This window comes from Chionomys nivalis, chromosome 4 (assembly GCF_950005125.1).
Source record: "Chionomys nivalis chromosome 4, mChiNiv1.1, whole genome shotgun sequence".
NCBI lineage: Eukaryota > Metazoa > Chordata > Mammalia > Rodentia > Cricetidae > Chionomys > Chionomys nivalis.
This window is the reverse complement of record NC_080089.1, coordinates 39,792,162-39,811,299: the sequence shown is the minus strand read 5'-3', so window position 1 is coordinate 39,811,299 and position 19,138 is coordinate 39,792,162. Positions and strand designations below refer to the sequence as shown.

The 19,138-nt window shown below is 47.2% G+C and overlaps 1 protein-coding gene across 1 annotated transcript in view; it reads left to right on the top strand.

Annotated features, from left to right (window-relative positions):
• The window catches only part of Ubash3b (ubiquitin associated and SH3 domain containing B), a 149,114-nt gene that overhangs the window by 113,500 nt on the left and 16,476 nt on the right, over nucleotides 1-19,138 (top strand). Inside the window, exons 5-9 of the mRNA XM_057767702.1 lie at nucleotides 295-464; nucleotides 7,049-7,257; nucleotides 14,001-14,133; nucleotides 15,594-15,714; nucleotides 17,261-17,383. Coding sequence (XP_057623685.1) covers nucleotides 295-464; nucleotides 7,049-7,257; nucleotides 14,001-14,133; nucleotides 15,594-15,714; nucleotides 17,261-17,383 — 756 coding nt within the window. The remainder of the gene's footprint in view (nucleotides 1-294; nucleotides 465-7,048; nucleotides 7,258-14,000; nucleotides 14,134-15,593; nucleotides 15,715-17,260; nucleotides 17,384-19,138) is intronic.

Sequence of the window (19,138 nt, the reverse complement as noted above, 5' to 3'; positions counted from 1 at the left end):
ATGGTGGGGCTGGTGATGAACCCTAGACCTGTCGGTAGAAGTCAGCCTAAAAGATTAACCAGAATCCATCCACAGCTCCTGAAGAAAAGCCATCTGTCGTGTGACTTTTTATCTCTGGAACAGCGGGTTGATTCGGGGCCTGGGATCCACCCCTTTAATTCACTGCTGCCCGTCTCTTCTTGGTTAGATGGGGAACAGGACATCTCGGGGCACCTTTCGGTGCCCTTTCTTCTGTCTCCTGCGTTGCTGCAGTTTCTTCATTCTAACCCCCGAGCCCTGCCTTCCGTTTTTCAGAAGTGCACGTGGAGCCTCATAAGAAACAGCTGCATGTGACCCTGGCGTACCACTTCCAAGCCAGCCACCTGCCCACTCTGGAGAAACTTGCCCAGAACATCGACGTCAAGCTTGGGTGTGACTGGGTGGCCACCATATTCTCTCGGGATATCCGGTTTGCTAACCACGAGGTAATGTTTCCCTGTAGCCCTGCATATCCCCAGGCACAGGGAGGGGTACCAGCAGAACAAGGAGTGCTTGCTGCTGGCAACACAGGGAGATGGAGTCCAAGGGGAAGTCATGACAGTGGGACACAGGGCGATGGGGACCAAAGGGGAGTTACCCAGCAGCACAGAAAGATGGGGACCAAAGAGGAGCAGGTGAGCGCTTGGCCACGAGTCACTGGGCAGGTTTTATTGAGGTTCTGAGGACTCCCTGAGAGGCTTAGCATGTGTGACATGGTTCACCTAGATAACATCCCCATGTTCTGTCTGCCCTGTCATCCTTCTTGGAGAGACATGGGAATAAAATGGAGGATAGACAGAAAATATATCAGTGAAAATGTCATATTATATTTATGTAAGCTTTTGATGTTGAAAAAAGGCATTATCCTGACCTGAGGTGAGTCGAACACATAGAGACAAAAATAAACCAAAATCTAAAACCTACAAAGGCAAAATCCATAGGTATTTGATGATAGGCCGATGTCTAGAGCATGTGATGTATGGTTGGGTGTTAAGGACCAGTGAGATGACCCAGCTGGTGAGGGTGCTTGCTACCAAGCCTGACAACCTGAGTTTGCGTCCTGGAAGCCATATGGGAGGAGAGACCAGAGTCGATCAGATTGTTCTCTGACCTCCAGTGAATGCACACACACACACACACACACAGAGGCTACATTTATAAGAAAAGAGCTTTGCGTTCAGCAAATATAAAAAGAAAACTCACCTGGTGTCTTGTGAAAGGCTGGAGATGCCACAGTGGAAGGTGTGAGTGAGGGTGACAGAATCCAGTCTAGACCAATGGGTATAAGGCTAGCATCCTTCTTCAGACATAATCAACATGGCTTTCCAGTCAGTCCTATGCCGCTCAGAAGGGAAGCGGTTATCTTCTTTTTGTCTCAGTGGAGACTCGGGTTAGGTGTCAGCTCTGGAACAGCAGTCCAGTTGAGAGCCAGAGAGGAAGCAGAACGGAGGTCTTCTGACCAACAGCAGTAGGTGATCCGTCTAAAGAAAGATCACACATGGCAGACCCGTGGGCCTGCTGCTTCCCTTTCTGTCATGGCTTCAGTTATCAGAAGCTATTGTTTCATGTTTCAAGGGATGACCCAGTGGGCCGGAGCACTTGCTGTGCCAACACGAAGCCCTGAGTTCAGATTCCCAATAGTCATGCTGACCCATGTGCCTGCATGCTCAGCGTTGAGAGGCAGGCAGATGAGTCCTAGGAGCTAGTGTACGTGCAGTGGTGAGCTTCGGGATCACGGGAATAGGAGGAGAGCAGAAGAAGAAGGCATCCAGCCTATTTCTCTGGACTCCACACACACAGGTATAAGCACACAGGGGCGTACACTTGCACACACACTTGTACATATACAACATATACAATATAAACACACACAAATTCATAGCCTTTAGATAACTTTTATTACACTGTATTATTAGAGCCTCTCTATTTTGTTACTGGTTATTGTTCTTAATCTATAAGTTAAGTTTGACCATAGCTATCAATAGAAACAAATTTCTACTATACGCTTACACAACACAGAGAGGGTATGTTTGGCACTCTGCAGTTTCAGGCCTATCCTTTGGGTTTTGGAATGAACCCCATGGTTAGTGGAGAACCTACTGTAGTTAGATAGATAAAAATCTTTCTTCCAATTTAATTACATTTCTTAAGCTGTAGTTGCAATTTTTCCCAACTTTGCAACAACAAAGTTCTTGTGGTTAGCATACATCACCTTTTGGCAGTTTTTTTTTTTTTTATGCATTCTTAACATGGAAAAATAGAGAACAGAAACAAACAGAACCTCTTGCTGCACCCAGGCAACCTGATTGTTTGGGAAGTGTTAAGATCCATTCTATGGCTGGGCAGTGGTGGCGCACGCCTTTAATCCCAGCATTTGGGAGACAGAGGCAGGCGGATCTCTGTGAGTTCGAGAACAGCCTGGTCTACAAGATCTAGTTCCAGGACAGGCTCCAAATCTACAGAGAAACCTTGTGTAGAGAGAGAGAGAGAGAGAGAGAGAGAGAGAGAGAGAGATCCATTCTGTGAACCAAAGCTTCGGGGTGCAAGGTAGGCTCTTCGGGAGTGTTGAGGGCAGGCTTGGCCTGACCTTCCTGATGAGAACACCCTTGGATGTTGGTTTCTCCTGAGACAGACTAAGCTGGCTCAATCTGATCGTCAGAATTTTAGCGCCTCCTGGAATCACCTCAGATGAGCCCTAAAGGATCCTAGAGAGAGGTGTGGCTCATCAGACTTTTTTTTTCCAAGGACAAAAGCAGAATAAAAGGTCAAGGGGAGGGGGTGTGCTTGTGCCAGGCCTCGGGAAAAGTCACCTTTGTAAGAGGAGGCGGTGGCTGTGGAATTTTACAGGGCTTGTCTTCTAATGAACACTGCCCTCCAGTTAACTCCAAGGGTAACTGCTTTTCTTCATGACCCACATTCTACTCAGTCTGTGCAGCAGGCCAGAGGCAGCAAATACCCACATGAATTATTTTCTAAAAATAGCTTAGCCCCCTTTATCTCTTATTTGTGAAAGCTCAATTATGACGGTTTCTTCTGATAAGGCATCCACTTCCCCTCTAGGTCCCTTCTGGGGTCTTCTGATCTTCTGGCGTCCCTTGGGTGTGTGACGCTCCCACCCTCGTCCTCCATGTCCCCAGGAGGCAGGCTTGGTAGAGTGTTCTAGCCCCAGGGAATGACGACCAGAGAAGGAGACTGACTTAAGCCAGGACACAGAGCAAAGCCTGTGTTGCTTAGGAAAACTGTGAGGTGTTATCTTTCTGCTATTTCAGATTCTCAAGTACAGACTCACAGGTGCCTGGTTGTAGCTCACTCGGGCTCTTCCATGTTTGTGATGACATTGAGCTGAAGCGCTTAGAGCAACCAGCCACAGACGTGTAGGGAAGAGAAACAGAAAGTAGACATTTCGGAGCCTCCATTTTCTGCTTCGAACCTGGCTTGCTCATTTTAGCCATAGTTAGATTCACAGCTAAGATTTCGTCATTCACGGGCTAGGAATGTAGCCCAGTCTGTAGAGTGCTTGCCTTGAACACACACACAATCCCTGGATTCAGTTCCCACAGTTGTGTGAAGCTGGGTGTGGTGGTACACACCTGTACTCCCTGAGGCAGGAGGATTGGAAATTAAACGTCATCTTCAGCTACACAGTTGAGTTCGGGGTCAGCCTGGGCACTTGAGTCTTGACCAAAACAAAACAAACAACAACAACAACAACAAAAAATCCAACCAACCAACCACCTGAAAAGCGGAACCAACAAACAGTAGGCTAGGGAGCTGACTCTGAACGCCAGAATTCAGCACCCCAGCACTCGCAGAAGGAAAAAAAAAACTCATACTGGGGAAGCACCTATAATCTTAGTGTTGGGAGTCAGAGACAGGAGGATTCCTGGAGTTTAGTACGTAGCCGATCTAGTCAAATCAGGAAGCTCCAGGCTCAGTGAGAGATCCTATCTCAAAAAATAAGGTAGAGTCGGAATGGAGAGAGCTCAGCAGTTACAAGTACTTGTGTTCCAGAGGACCCAAATTCAGTTCCCAGCCCATGTCAGGGGGCTCACAGCTGCCTCTACTGGTCCTCTTCTGGTCTCCGAGGACACCTACACATGTGGTACACACGTGCACAGACACACACAAACACTCACACAATTAACATGAAGTAGAAGGTAATTGAAAAACACTCTACATCAACCTCTGACCTGCACACACCAACATCGGCACACAGAAAGCGTATATTTTTTCCAGTTCTTAGTTTTCCCCTCTCTAAGGTGGAGATCTTTCCTAGACTGCTGTAAGGATGTGGGGGACCTGTGGGAAGCTACCCTAACAGCTAGCACAAGGCAGGTGCCACAAAGAAATCCCACATTTCCAGCTTCTCTCCTGCCAGCTGCCTTTGTGTTGGTCTCTATGGTATAATGAGGGAGGAAGAAGCTAAGCATGGCACAAGAATCATTTTTTTAATATTTGTTGTTTTTATTTTATGTGTATAGGTGTTTTGCTTGCATGTATATCTTTGTACCATGTGTGTGCTGTGCCCATAGAGGCCAGAAGAGGGTTCCGATCCCCTGGAATTGGAGTTAAAGCTGGTGGTGAACCACCATGTGAGTCCTGGGACCTGAGCCCAGGACCTCTGGAAGAGCAGCCCACGTTGTTAGCTGCTGAGCCAGCTCTCAAGAATTCCTAGAAACAGACATGAAACATAAAACAAAGAAATAGCACAATGCAGGGCAAGTTAGGCCCAGGTCTCATGTCCCTCAGACGTGGGCTGAGTTTTTGTATCTACTTTTGGGGTGGAAAGCATCAGAGAGTACTTGAGTCTGGGCTATTATTCGTTTGTATATTGGTGCTGGGAACTGTACCCCAACCCAGAGTACGCAAGCGCACACTCCACTACTGAGTTACATGTCCGGCCTCCAGCTATACTGTTAGATTTGATGAACTCCCTTGACTTTTAGGTTATAAATTCAATCAGCCAAAGTTATTTACTGACCCTCTAGCATATGCCTAGGATCTGTTGTCTCTGATCCTCCTTACGCCTTGATATTCCCAGGGGTAGCTGAGGCAGGATGCTCAGCGTGAAGGCCTACTTCTCTGAACTCTTCAGGGGGAAGGCTGGTCTACCAGGCTTAGGGGGATTTTGAGCCCTACCTAAGCTGTGCCCGGGTAGCTGAGGGGGTTGACCGTGTCCTGTTCTGAGAACAGCAGTGCTTCCAGTTCCTGCATCGTCACATGATCTCCCAGAATTGAATGTGAAAGAGATTTCTAGTCAATAATTCTTTGTCGCTTAAGACAATTTTTTTAAACAATTCAGCAGAGCCCTTGGCTTGCATGATCATCAGAGAGGGACAGGAGAGGGAGGAAAGGAGGTGGGCAGAGGACAGACAGCCCGGCAAGCAACTAAAGATAACTGGAGAATTAGAGATGGAAGCACGCACCCTCATTAGAAGCACCAGGGAGACAATTTATGCATTATCAACTTTATTCTCTGAGAGAAACCATTTCCCTGGCTCTTTTCTTTAGAGTTTTGCAGAAGAAAATGGTTTATTTGGTTCTGTTTGATGCTTTATTTTGTTTTCCTTTGAGATAAGAATTCACTCTGAGGCCCAGACTTGACTAGACTCACGATATATAGACCAAGCTAACCCCAAACTCAGGGTGATCGTACATCTCAGCCCCTCACCAGCAGAGCCCTTTCATTGTAACATGTTTTGGTGGCTCGCCTTGATGTCAGCAGCTGGCTAGTTCACAGGGCCACCCATTGCTGGCCTCAGGCCCCAGGGTCATGACTGGCTGCAAAGAGTACCATCAGTCAAGAGCCAGGAACCCTGGACCACTAGAAGTACCCATGCCTCTGTCCTCCAGCATTTTCTTAGGGCGCCTCATTTAACTGTCATAGTCTAGGTATTGGTGGAGATCAAAGCTGAAGACTCAGCAGATGAGAACCAGACGCCTGTCACTATCACCTCTGGGGCCTTAGGGAAGGCTGTGAAAGCCTCCCCCTCCTTTCTGGCTGTCCGGAAACAAATAAAATAGGGTGCAGTTTTCCTTCCTATTGAAGGCTCTTGCTGGTAATAAAAAAAATACAAAACAAATGTCTAAAGTGAAAAAAAAATGTCTTAGGGCTGGGATGCTTTTCTATACACCAAGAAAGGAAGCACCCCCTCCAAGTAGGCTAACTCAGCCACATGGCCTGGCCTCATGGGTGCCCTGGGGGTCTTGTCTGAGCTCAGAGAAAGGACATGTGGCTTCCATCTGTTCTCTGGTGGAAGCTGGTTACCCTCTGATACTGGTGTCTGGGAGAAAGAGCTTTCTTTTCAAGGTCTTTGTTACAATTGTGGGGCTTAAGGAGCCTTGAAGTTACGGGTTTGTTTTGCTCTATCAGATGAATCACATAGAAAGGGCCATCCTTCCAGAGCAGCTAGAAGTACTTACTACTCCTGCAGAAGTCTGGAGTCTGGGTCCCAGTACCCACACGGGCAGCTCACAATACAGTATCCACTTCCAAGAGATCTGATGCTCTCTTCTGGCCTGCAAGGGATCCTGCATTCAAGAGCATGGAATATATACACACAGACAGACAGACACACACACACACAAATAATAAATTAGAGCCATACAATTGACTCTCCATCTGGCCTGTCTGTGAGCATGTGTAGAAGACAAGTTTCTTCACACAATTCTTTCTGCCCAGTGCTTGGTGCTGCAGCTAGAACAGGAGAAATGAATGTCTTTATGTCCAGCAATTGCCCAGAAAAGCCTTTCAGGTTTCTGATGAGTTCCAGAAACCCACTTCTGAGTCCTGACATGAAGAAAAAGCATGGGTGGGAGGTCTGGAAGGCTGTGGAGCACCAGACACCTACCCATAAGACCCTGGTGAGAGAAGGGCTTTCTGACCAGGAGCCTGATCTGCCAAGAGCCTGTGAGCCCAGGGACTCCTGTGCTCAGCACACTTGGTTCTTGTGTGTGTAGACTCTGGTCCAGTGCCTGAGGTGCTCCAGAGGATGGTGGATGGGTCTCACATGTCCTCTCCTTTTTGCAGACGTTACAGGTGATCTACCCCTATTCCCCTCAGAACGATGACGAGCTGGAGTTGGTCCCTGGGGACTTCATCTTCATGTCTCCCATGGAACAGACCAGCACCAGCGAGGGCTGGATTTACGGCACCTCGCTGACCACTGGCTGCTCGGGGCTGCTCCCGGAGAATTACATTACCAAGGCGGATGAGTGCAGCACCTGGATCTTCCATGGGTAGGTAGACCTACTCTCCTGCCCCGGTTGGTGACACCACCTGGTTGGCTTCCTAGTGGCTGCTCTCCGTCTCTGGCTGGAAGATAGCAACGTCTCGTGCCAAGCATGAACTGTTTCTGGGCTTCTGCCTACTTCAACCTGGGCCATTACTCTGAGGGTGGGGCGCTTCTCAGAGCAGCTAGACAGATTCCATCTATGTCAGCCAGATCAATGATAGAAACAGACTGTAAAATCTGGAGCCCTAAATGTAGCCCTCATTTGCTAGGTGACCCTGAGCAACTCCTCAGACCTGGCACAAATGTGCCCAGGCAACAGAGACTGTGTCCAAGGTGACAGGCACCTGTTGGAACTTAACAGGAGCATAGTTCCTCACATTCCTTAATTGAGGTGACAGCCACCACCCCCTCACTACTCTGCCATCCTCAGCCCACACTGGGGTCCAGTGTCCAAAATGGATGATGTTGTATGACCAGCTTTGTCCCGGTTATAAACAGGGATACAAAGCTTCTTTCTCCATCCCAATCCAGGGAGCTCAAATCCAGCCACCAGGCTTCTCATGCCGGTTTGATTTTCCATCTGTTTTGTGTCTTCCCTGTGACAATGTTGCTGAGAGGCAGAAGCCCTGAAAGCCTTGTGTCCTTACCTCCCATTGTTGTTCCTGTTAGAACAGACCAGAGCAGGGTGACTTCTGCCTCCTATTTTGCCAGGAGGCAAAAGAACAAAGAAGGTCCCCTGCGCTGTGAGCCCCAGACAAACCACACACTCAAGATGGGAAAGAAGACTCTTCCTTCCTCTGCCTCGTGTGCCACCCCACCCCAATCTGTCCCCAGCCCACAGGCATCCAGATGCCTCATGCCCGCAAACATCCAGTTTTGTTTTAATGTTTCTGGAGCTGAAAATATAGAGGTTGAGACTCTAGTCACCATTTTATCCCTTAAAAATGAGAAAGGGCTGGGAGAGACCATACTAGTAAAACTTGTAGCCCCAGTGCTAAGAAAGTAGAGATGGGTTGGGAGGTGAGTGAGTTCAACCAGCCTAACCTACTACTAGTGAGTCTCGGATCAGTGAGAGAAAGACTCTTCCAAAAACAAACAAACAAACAAACAAACAAACAAAAAAACCCTTGCCACAGGGCACACATGGTGAAAGGAAAAACCCACTTCAGAGGGTTGTTGTATGACCTACACACACACAAATAAATAAATAAACAAATAGATAAATAAATAAATATTTTAGAAGTGTGTTAGCGGGGGGGGGGGGGGGCTGGAGAGATGACCCAGCAGTTAAGAGCACTTGCTGCTCAATCGTAAGGACCAGTGTTCAGGTCCTAGCTCCTATAGGGCACCTCACAAGCACCTGTAACTCCAGCTCCAAGGGATCTCTCTGATACCTTCTTCTGGCTACTGAGGGCCCACACACATATCCTCACACAGACACTGGTGTACACACACACACACAAGTAAAAATAAAAATAATACATTTTAAGAGATGGACAGTGCCTAAGGAATTGAGGGTTGCTTGTGCCCTCCCCCCAACACACACACATACACACACACAAGTAAAACAAAATACAGCCACGTATTGCATTTGTAATAGCATTTGGGTTGGGGGTGGACCTTGTACACAGTAAGGGCCCTTGAATGGTGTCACGCAGCATACTAGCTGACAAATCACCCAGTGATGCACTTCCCAGAACATCTCCCCAATAAGTGGCCCATGCACATATAGTGAGAACTGAAGAATTTGCTTGATGAAGCACAGCTTGTGGGTCTCTTTGTTAAGCAGTGGGGCTAGATATGAGAGCACACACATGAAGTCCTACTCACCCTTGTAAGACTTTCCGTGTAGCCCTCCTCCCTGAACTAGAACTTAGGCTCCACCATGGGGGAAACTGACCTCACTCAGGGCAGCATAGAAGGTCTGTGCGTTATCTCTTATTGTGAAGATAGTTGTTGATGTTATCTCCTGGGAACTCTGCTTTCAGTTAAACTACCAGGTTCACCGCTGGCTCTGTGAAGAGTGTCAGGATGCAAGGGTTAGGCCAACGCCTAACAGACTCTGTGATTAAGAACTTGAGTTTTAGTCGTATTATATCCAAATCCTAGCTCTCTCGTGTACCAGCGGTGCAGACTCTGCCCAAGCTGAGTTACTTCTCTGGGCCACCAGGAAGGAAATAATCATTGCACAGAGAGTAGACGGTGTAGTGGTGGCTTCAGGGAAGGTCAGTTTTCCGAGGTTTGTGGTGACTACAGCAGTACTGCCTACAGAACGCCCACTAGGGTTTTGATGTTTTTTATTCTGTCTCTGTTTACCAGACCTCATTAAACTAAAGGTCTCTTCCGTAAAAATATCCCTACAGGTGAGCTGTACTTGAATGCTTACCGCCAGGGCTAAAAATAACTCGCAGAGACATAGCTCAGCTCTGTAAGACAGATCTTCTCACGGGGGCCTAACCAAAGATGGACAGTCCTGGGGAGACACATGAGCTGCCTGGCTGGACCCTGGCTGGCTTCATGAAAAGCTGTAGAAAGGGTTAAGGCAGTGTCCAGAGACTTGGGGTGTCAGTGGTTTTTGTACCTCTCCCCACCCAGTGCTCCTCAGCCTTCTGAATGGCTAAGAAAATGCTCTCTCGCTGCTCTTTCTGGTGGCCATTTGTCCCTAAGTGTCCCTAACTATTTTCTGGGTGATGGTAGCCCACTGTCCTCTACAGTGGGGTGAGCTTCTGGCCTTCAAACAGGCCTAGCATGTTCTAGGCAGGAACTGGCATCTTTCTGCTCCCTGAGAAGGGGTTCTGGGTATCAGACCTGCATCCTCTCCACCCTGGTCTGGCACTGCCCCCGCCCTGTCTCAGGGGGAACCAGGTCCTTTGATTGTAGTGACACTGAAGACAGCAAGAAATCTGCCATTTTTTTCACCAAGGGAACTGGAGGGAGAGAAAAGGCCCTATCATTTTCTTCCCAGCTGTGATAAAGTAAAGATGTTACAGACACAGCCCAGGGAGATGTTGGCATGATTCCAGACAGCTAGATGTTGAAGGCCTGAAGCTTTGATGAGCCAGACAGAAAGACTGAAGCTTCTTCAGTTGTATGCCGTTGGGGGGCGGGTCTCTCTGCTTAAAATAAAGTAGAACAGCTGGCCTATTAGAGTGTGTGAATGGCTCAGATTCCTTGAGCTATAGTTACTTAAATTCGCTCATCACAGGTTTAATTTGACTGTGCATCATACTGAATAGACACTCCTTGTTGAGATACAGGCCCCTGGTTCTCTGGCTCTGGACATTGGCTTGTGGGGAGCAGGATGCAGCCAGGAGCACCTTCGTGCATCTGTATGCACAGGGCTGCAAATCTCTCAGGATCTGACACCTTCACCTGAACATATCGTCAGGCTGAGGTCGTAGCTCAGTTGACAGAGTGTTTGCTCTGCATGCCTGAAGCCTGGGGTTTGATCTTCAGCATCATAGAGACTGAGCATGGTGGTACATGCCTATAATCCCATCCCTTGGGAGATAGAAGCAGGGGGATCAGGAATTTAAAGCCAGCCTGGGCTGTGTATAGAGTTGGAAGCCAGCCTGAACTAATTATATGAAACCCTGTCTCAAAGGAAAACAAAAATTGGTCTGTCATTTGTAGGGGGAAAGCAGAGGTATGGGGGACTAGGAAGGACAAAAGGTGTGCCACAGTCCTAAAATCGTAGGATTTCCTGAAAACAAAAACAAAAATCCAATCAACTTCTAACCTCTAATCTGACTGTATTACTCATGGGTATTTACCATCGACTTTAAGGCAGCATACAGTAGCATTTATTGAAGTACTGGTCACAGTAGCCAAATGATGGAACCAGCCTAGGTGTCTTCAGCAGAAGAGCGGATAAAGAGAATGTGGTAAATATTTGAGTGGGATTTGATGTAGCGAAAAACAAAACACTTGAAGGGAAGTAGATACAATAGGAGATTATTATCATAAATGAATTGAGTCAGACTCAGAAAAGCAAATATTGTGTGTTTTCTCTTACTTATCCATCATAAATTTTATACAGGTACATAAAATCACATGCACGTACATACGTATATAGGTATGACATGAACATAGAAATCAGACTGTTTAAAGGAGTTTAGAGAACTAGTGGGGGAGATGGGATAGAGGGAGAAAGGGTGATCAAAGTACATTATTTTGTTGTTGTTGTTGTTTTTGTTTTTTGAGACAGGGTTTCTCTGTGTTGCTTTGGAACCTGTCCTGGAACTAGCTCTTGTAGACCAGGCTGGCTTTGAACTCACAGAGATCTGCCTGCCTATCAACATTTTTTTGAAATAAGATATTTGTGTTCCCAGACCACAACCACCAGACAGAATCTCTGTGTAGCTGTCCTGGAACTTGCTGTGTAGACCAGGCTGACTTAAGACTCAGAGTTCTGCCTACTTCGCCTCCAGAGTGCTGTGATCGAAGGGGTGTGCCACCACACCCAGCATCTAAGTACATCATGTACTTGTATGACAATGTCCTTATGAAACTAAGTACTGTGCACAATGAATATATGTAAAAAAAAAAACTAGAGGTAGGCAATTTTTTTCTTATTAATTAATTTATTTAATTATTAAAGATTTCTGCCTCTTCCCCACCACCACCTCCCATTCCCTCCCCCTCCCCCAATCAAGTCTTCCTCCCTCCTCAGCCCAAAGAGCAAGCAGGTTTCTCTGCCCTGTGGGAAGTCCAAGGACCACCCACCTCCATCCAGGTCTATTAAGGTGAGCATCCAAACTACCTGGGCTCCCACAAAGCCATTACGTGCAATAGGATCAAGAACCCATTGCCATTGTTCTTCAGTTCTCAGTAGTCCTCATTGTCCATTATGTTCAGCGAGACCGGTTTTGTCCCATGCTTTTTCAGTCCCCGGCCAGCTGGCCTTGGTGAGTTCCCGATAGAACATCCCCATTGCCTCAGTGTGTGGGTGCACCCCTCGCAGTCCTGAGTTCCTTGCTCGTGCTCACTCTCCTTCTGCTCCTCCTTTGGATCGTGAGACTTCAGTCCAGTGCTCCAATGTTGGTCTCTGTCTCTCTCTTCTTTCATCGCCTGATGAAGGTTAATATTCAGGGGGATGCTTATATGTTTTTCTTTGGGTTCACCTTCTTATTTAGCTTCTCTAGAATCACGAATTATAGTCTCAATGTCCTTTATTTATGGTTAGAAACCAAATATGAGTGAGTACATCCCATGTTCCTCTTTTTGGGTCTGGCTTACCTCACTCAGGATAGTGTTTTCAATTTCCGTCCATTTGTATGCAAAATTCAAGAAGTCATTGTTTTTTACTGCTGAGTAGTACTCTAATATGTATATATTCCATACTTTCTTCATCCATTCTTCCATTGAAGGACATCTAGGTTGTTTCCAGGTTCTGGCTATTACAAACAATGCTGCTATGAACATAGTTGAGCATATACTTTTGTTGTATGTTTGGGCATCTCTTGGGTATATTCCCAATAGTGGTATTGCTGGGTCGAGAGGTAGGTTGAACCCGACTTTCCTGAGAAACCGCCACACTGCTTTCCAAAATGGTTGCACAAGTTTGCATTCCCACCAGCAATGGATGAGAGTGCCCCTTTCTCCACAACCTCTCCAGCAGAGGCTATCATTGGTGTTTTTGATTTTAGCCATTCTGACCGGTGTAAGATGGTATCTTAATGTTGTCTTGATTTGCATTTCCCTGATTGCTAAGGAAGTTGAGCAATCAGAGGTAGGCAATTTTTAAAAACCTGAAAACCAGCTTTCTTATTGATTTTAGAAAATATGGGAAACATTCAAACATAAAATTCTAATATGCATACTGTGTTAAAGACAAATACTGCAGAGTGGGTGCTTGCACAGATCACAAGGTCTATAGACACAAACCCAGACTTGATTGAGCACAGCAAGCTTTTCCAAGAGCGAGAAATTAAAAATTCAAATACTTCCTTTTGAGACTGCCCGGTGACCCAGGAGATGTTTGTTGGATCTGCCCAATGGCCGTATTTAAATAGCAGCCCTCATTATAGAAAGCTTTGGAGAGCCGTACTGTGTGCAGAAATTTTCAGTGTGGCATGTTTGGACAGTCCTGCTCTCAGCCAGGTTGCCTCTGGGCCTGCAAAGTTACAGTGGCATAGTCAGAAATAAGAGTTCTTGGCTCACAGCTCCAAACATCTGGCAGGAGTCAGCTCCTCTGAAATAACCCAGTTTTTAATCATCTCCTTGAAGTTGCTATGGAGGCGAGCACAATGCTGGAGGCTGAAGAAGGCAGGTTGAGGGACAAGGAGTAAGGCTCTGCTCCTCAGCCTCATAGCCATGGGCAAGTGGCGCTGGGGAGACATCTCCCCTCGCATTCCTCAGATGGAAATTGCCATGGAAAAGATTAAAGGCAGCGGGAACTGTTTGTTTCAGTGCAGCGACAAAAAGAGCTGGAACAGTGGTACATAATTGATACCTCATTATTCTTTAACGTGTCTTTGCTGCCAGCCCTGCCTGTGGCATCCTAATAAGCCTAGAATCACTGGACCCCATCCCTGCCCAAAGAGATGCGTGCATCTGTTCTCAGCTCTGAGAACTGTCTGCCCCTTGTTTATTAACTATGAGACTTCAGTCAAAAACAAGATGTTCTTGCCTGGGGATGGGTGTTCCTGCTCAGGTTCCCAAACACCATGTGACCAGACAGTGCTTTGTGCTAATTCCCATACTCCTGGCCAAAGCAGTTAACCCTCTCCTCTCCTTCCTCTGCAGTTCATACTCCATCTTAAATACCGTGTCACCCAGCTCCCTCACATTTGGTGATGGGGTATTGGAGAGGCGACAGTATGAGGACCAAGGACTCGGGGAGACAACGCCTCTCACTATCATCTGCCAGCCCATGCAGGTGAGGCTGACCATGGGGGTCATGTCATGTCCTCGAATCTAGTCGGGATGCTCTGAGGACCAACCTCAGCGATGACCTTGCTTCTTTCAAAGGGTCCCTAACCTTACGGGGAGACAAGTGCACAAGGTCATAAAAGACACACAGTAGTCCCGAACTAGGAAGAGAAAGGTGAGTGGTGCCACCTGTGGGCATTGCCGTGTGGGCCTGAGCTTGGGAGCATCCCAAGGAAGGAAGAGGAGGCTTTCTCTCAGAATAGGGATGACAGCCATATTTGTATCAATAGAGTGAGGTTCTTAGCGTGGTCACTGGACTTGAGAATTCAGTATCTTGATAACACTTGGGAGACAGGCTGGAGGAAGGAGTAGGAGCTGTCAGGCAAAACAGAGACAGGTTGAAAGTTCAGCGTGTTAAGGGTGAAAACGGAGGAGATACACTTGTCTGGAGCTCAGGGTTTGAATTAAAGAACATCAAGAAAGCAGGTGGCAAAGTCCACAGCACCAGTCTACCCATTAGCCCTGGCACAGCGAAAAGAAGCCAGTGGGAGAGTGGTGGCCAGCAAGTGCCTGGCAGCTCGGGGCAACTGGGAACAACAAATGCATCAGCAGGAAGGATGGAGAAACATCTGTACAGTGCCGCTGGCAGCTGTGGAAGCCAGTACTTAACTTGTCTAAGTCGCCATTGGGAAGCTGCAGCTTAACCCCCTGAGCCCATTCTAGAAAATCAATCTATGCAGTCAGATAACAGAGTGCACATGACGATTGGAATGTGCAGAATGTGGCTGGAAGGAGAGAGGACTCAGCAAGTAAGGGCACTGGCTGCCCTTCCAAAAGACCCAGGTTCAACTCCAGCACCCACGTGGCAGTTTATAGCTGTCTGTAATTCCAGTCCTAGTGTATTCTTCTGGCCTCTGTGGACACTGCACATACTTGGTACCCATACATGCATGCAGGCGAAACACCCATAAACATAAGTAATAAAATTGTAGAAAAAAGAATGTGCACAGCAGGGCACTGGGTATAAACTAGGCATGAGGCAGATACCTGTGACAATGGAATTTCTCCCTCCTAGAAGGAACTGATGTCGTATCTCTTTGGAGGAGATAGCTGCCCTTCTAGATGATCATCTCTACATTAAGGGCAGGTTTGACCCATGAACTGTACCTTGAGTAGCCCTCCTGTTACAGGAGGGGGCAACAAAGAGCATGGCACTTGCACAATTCTTCCTGTTTCAAAGCACCTGTGGGCATCTCTACAGCACCTTGAGAGTAATTTGTGAGGTCAATAGGAGGAATTTACTATCCTTGCTTTATAAGGCAGGCCAAACTGAACTCAGGGTGGTCAGGGAGACTGTCGGAGTCATATACTGGCAGAATTTGTCCCAGATCTCCGCTCACTCGGCATCAGGGTACGCCATATGTGGGTGCAGTGTGTCTGCTTACTCCTTGTTTCCTTCCCCTGCAGCCCCTGAGAGTCAACAGCCAGCCTGGGCCCCAGAAGCGATGTCTCTTCGTGTGTCGGCATGGGGAGAGGATGGATGTTGTGTTCGGGAAGTACTGGCTATCCCAGTGCTTTGATGCCAAAGGTGAGTGACTACTCTCCATTCATCAGTTTGACTCTATGGGTTCAGCTAGCCACAGTTAACCATGGTCTAAGACTAGTAAGTGAAAAGGTCTCAAACAAGCTGTCTAGCTTAGTTTGGGTTTCTACTGCTGTGATGAATCACCATGACCGAAAAGCAAGCTGGAGAGGAAAGGGCTTATTTGACTGACACTTCCACATTGTCAATCATCATTGAAGGAAGGACAGGACAGGAACTCAAATAGAACAGCAACCTGGAGGCAGGATCTGATGCAGAGGCCATGGAGGGATGCTGCTTACTGGCTTGTTTCCCATGGCTTGCTCAGTCTGCTTTCCTATAGAACCCAGGACCACCAGCTCAGGGGCAGCTCCACCAACCATGGGCTGGTCCCTCCCCCATCAATCACTAATTAAGAAAATGTTCTACAGGCTTGCCTGCAGCCCAGTTGTATGAAGACATTTTCTCAATTTGGGTTCCCTCCTCTCAGATGACTCAAGTTGATGCAAAATTAGCCAGCACACAAGCAATCTGTTTGTTTTATATTATGATCCCTCCACTCTAAGTAACGTGATAAAATCTCAGGCTGTTCAAGTCTGTCCCATCTGGGTCATCATCCCTTTTGTCCAATGTATCCACAGTGCATTTTGTACCCATCCACTTCTTGCCTGATATCTTAGTTATAAAATCTGTTGTCACAGTATCGTTTGTTTCTCTTCACCTGGTCCAGTAGTCACAGCGCACTTTCATAAGATTTCCAAGAACACCGCAATTCGGTGTTTTGTGCGAGACATCTCTGTAACTTGCATTGCTTTCTATCATTTGATTATTCCTCTTTGCTGCGGCTGACTTATAATTTAAATGTTATTATAGGTGTGTTTTGTGGGAGTGAAAAGCGTAGTCTGTTCAGGATTCATCCCTGTCTATGGTTTTAGGCATCTAGTGATGGAAGCCATCACAGGTCTCAATGGTTGATGGCCTGCACAGCAATGCGTACCCATAACGGCCTCTAGGGGGCGCAGTCAAGCTGCTTTTATATACATGTCATCACGTACATGCAGTTACAAAATTCTTGGAATTTCTGAGTCCTTCTTGATTGTTCCAACTTATAGGGAAAAGATAAGCGGTTTGTCCCCATTCTATAAGCTGAGGTACCAGGGAGCAAAGAGTCACTGTGTCTTGCCCACGTTCAGACAACAAAACTAGTTCAGAGGCGCGTACTGATTCTGTGACTGGAGTTCCCGCCATGGCACCACTGTGACCCATCTGGTTCCGTTCTCACTCGAGTGGCATTTTGAGAAGGGAAGCCTTGCCTGAGTCTGGTTGTTACATTCACTGAGAAATTCCATAATCACTGTCATCAGCAGAAGGGAGGGTGGATTCTAAGTCAGTTTACTGAAGAAAAAGTATCAGATTCGATGTTTTCCATTGGCTTCAGACAGTTTTGTTCAGTGTCTTTGACCAAGAAGGAAGAGGGGTCAGGATCACTGAGGAACCTCTCGAGTAAAGAAAAAGTCTATACAGTCTTTATTTGCTCTTCTTCCCCCACCAGGCCGCTACATACGCACCAACCTGAACATGCCTCATAGCTTACCTCAGCGGAGCGGTGGTTTCCGAGACTACGAGAAAGACGCACCAATCACTGTGTTTGGGTGTATGCAAGCAAGGCTAGTGGGTAAGGGCTCCTGTGATTGCATAGCATCTCCTGGCTCATTCGACCGACCCACACTATGAGTGTGTAAACACACTTCCTTGTTGGGACTTCCTTGTGTGTATATATGTCTGTATGTATTTGTTTTGTTGGTTTTTTGAGACAGGGTGGCCTAGAACATCAGATTTTCCTGCCTCAACCTTCTTCGGGTTGGGATTCCAGGTAGGACCCTGCAGGTTACAGATGTGGTCCCGTCAAGGAAGGAGAGATGGAAAGTCAGGCTTGGTTTGCAGATGCCACTGGTCTAGTCATGTGTCCCCTGACAGCTCAAGACAGTAGCATCTGCCAGCAGGTGTAAGGAGAGCTGAGGGTGAGGAAGAGGTACAGGGGCATTGCTGAATTTGCACAGGCCCAGTGATGCTTTGAAGCTGTTCAGTTCTTTGAAGGCATTTTCTGTATTGGCTGTGCAGAAACTATGCCACATACTACTCAATCATCCAATACATATTTATAGACCATTTACTTCGGGGCAAGTTCCTGGACGAGGTAACTGGGACCCAGGTGTGAATGGACGCACATGTATGTGTTGTGGGTGGCTCTCAGACTGTATGGCTGACCAAACAACAAGCCGCACAGAGTATGAGGAGAATAGAAAAGAGAAGGGATGGAAGGAGACATCGAGGATGGAGAAGGGAGAAGAAAGGATGAGTAAGAGGCAAGGTGAGCCGGGGTCACGTAGGAGTCGTCTTAAAGAAGGAAGAGAAGGGAGAGAGGGGTCTTCTTGGCATCAAAGACATTATAAACATAGCATAGCATCGAGAGATCCCTACAGCTAACGGTTCACTGAGTAAAGACAGAACAAAAGCTTAGCGAGCGAGTTCAGTCCCCAGAACCCACACAAAAGTGGGAGGAGGGAACTTAAAGTTGACCTCTGGTTTCTATATATACATATGCTCTCCTCTCTCTCTCTCCCCTCACATACACACACATACACAACAACAACAACAATAATAAATACATTTTAAAAAATGAATAGCATTACAGGGGAAGCTGGGCGGTGGTGCACACTTAATCCCAGTACCTGGGAGGCAGAAGAAGGTGGATCTCTGTGAGTTTGAGGCCAGTTTGGTTTACAGAGCTAGTTCCAGGACAGTTAGGGATACACAGAGGCCTGTCTTGAAACAACCTAAAAGAATAAATATAATGATAGTAAAGAGTACATGGGATGCTGCGAGCTGTCCTTACTTCTAGAGCACAGGTTGAGTCAGGTCAGGAGAAAGGACTGGCAAGGTAACCAAGTCCATGAAAGACACCGACCCCACATGAAGATGTTTAGGGTTTGCCTACTAGAGAAAAGCAGTGGACCACATGGGGAAGCATTAAAGAATTAGTTTGGTCTCTGATGTTCAAGAGTCTGGCAGCTGAGATTGCATTCCCACACTGGAATTATAACAAAGTCTGACTAACCCCCTCCCAGTTATCACAGAACGGGTTTCAGCATCTTCCCAGTAGAGGTCAGAGCATTACCCTCCTGGTAGGCCTCCCCAAGAGGGCATTTTGTTGCATGCTGGCACGAGAAAGAAAGAAGTCATGAAGAGGCGTGTTGCTTTGCCTCTTCCATGGATGCACTGATGGGGGATCTGGCTGACACTACTGTCTCTCTGTGAGCTGCCGCTGGGGAAGGGAGGTGTGTGGATCTGCTTGACTTGGTCCCATCGAAGATCAAGATAAAACCCAAGTGACCCCGTCATGCTGATTCTTGGCTGATTTGTTTGGCAG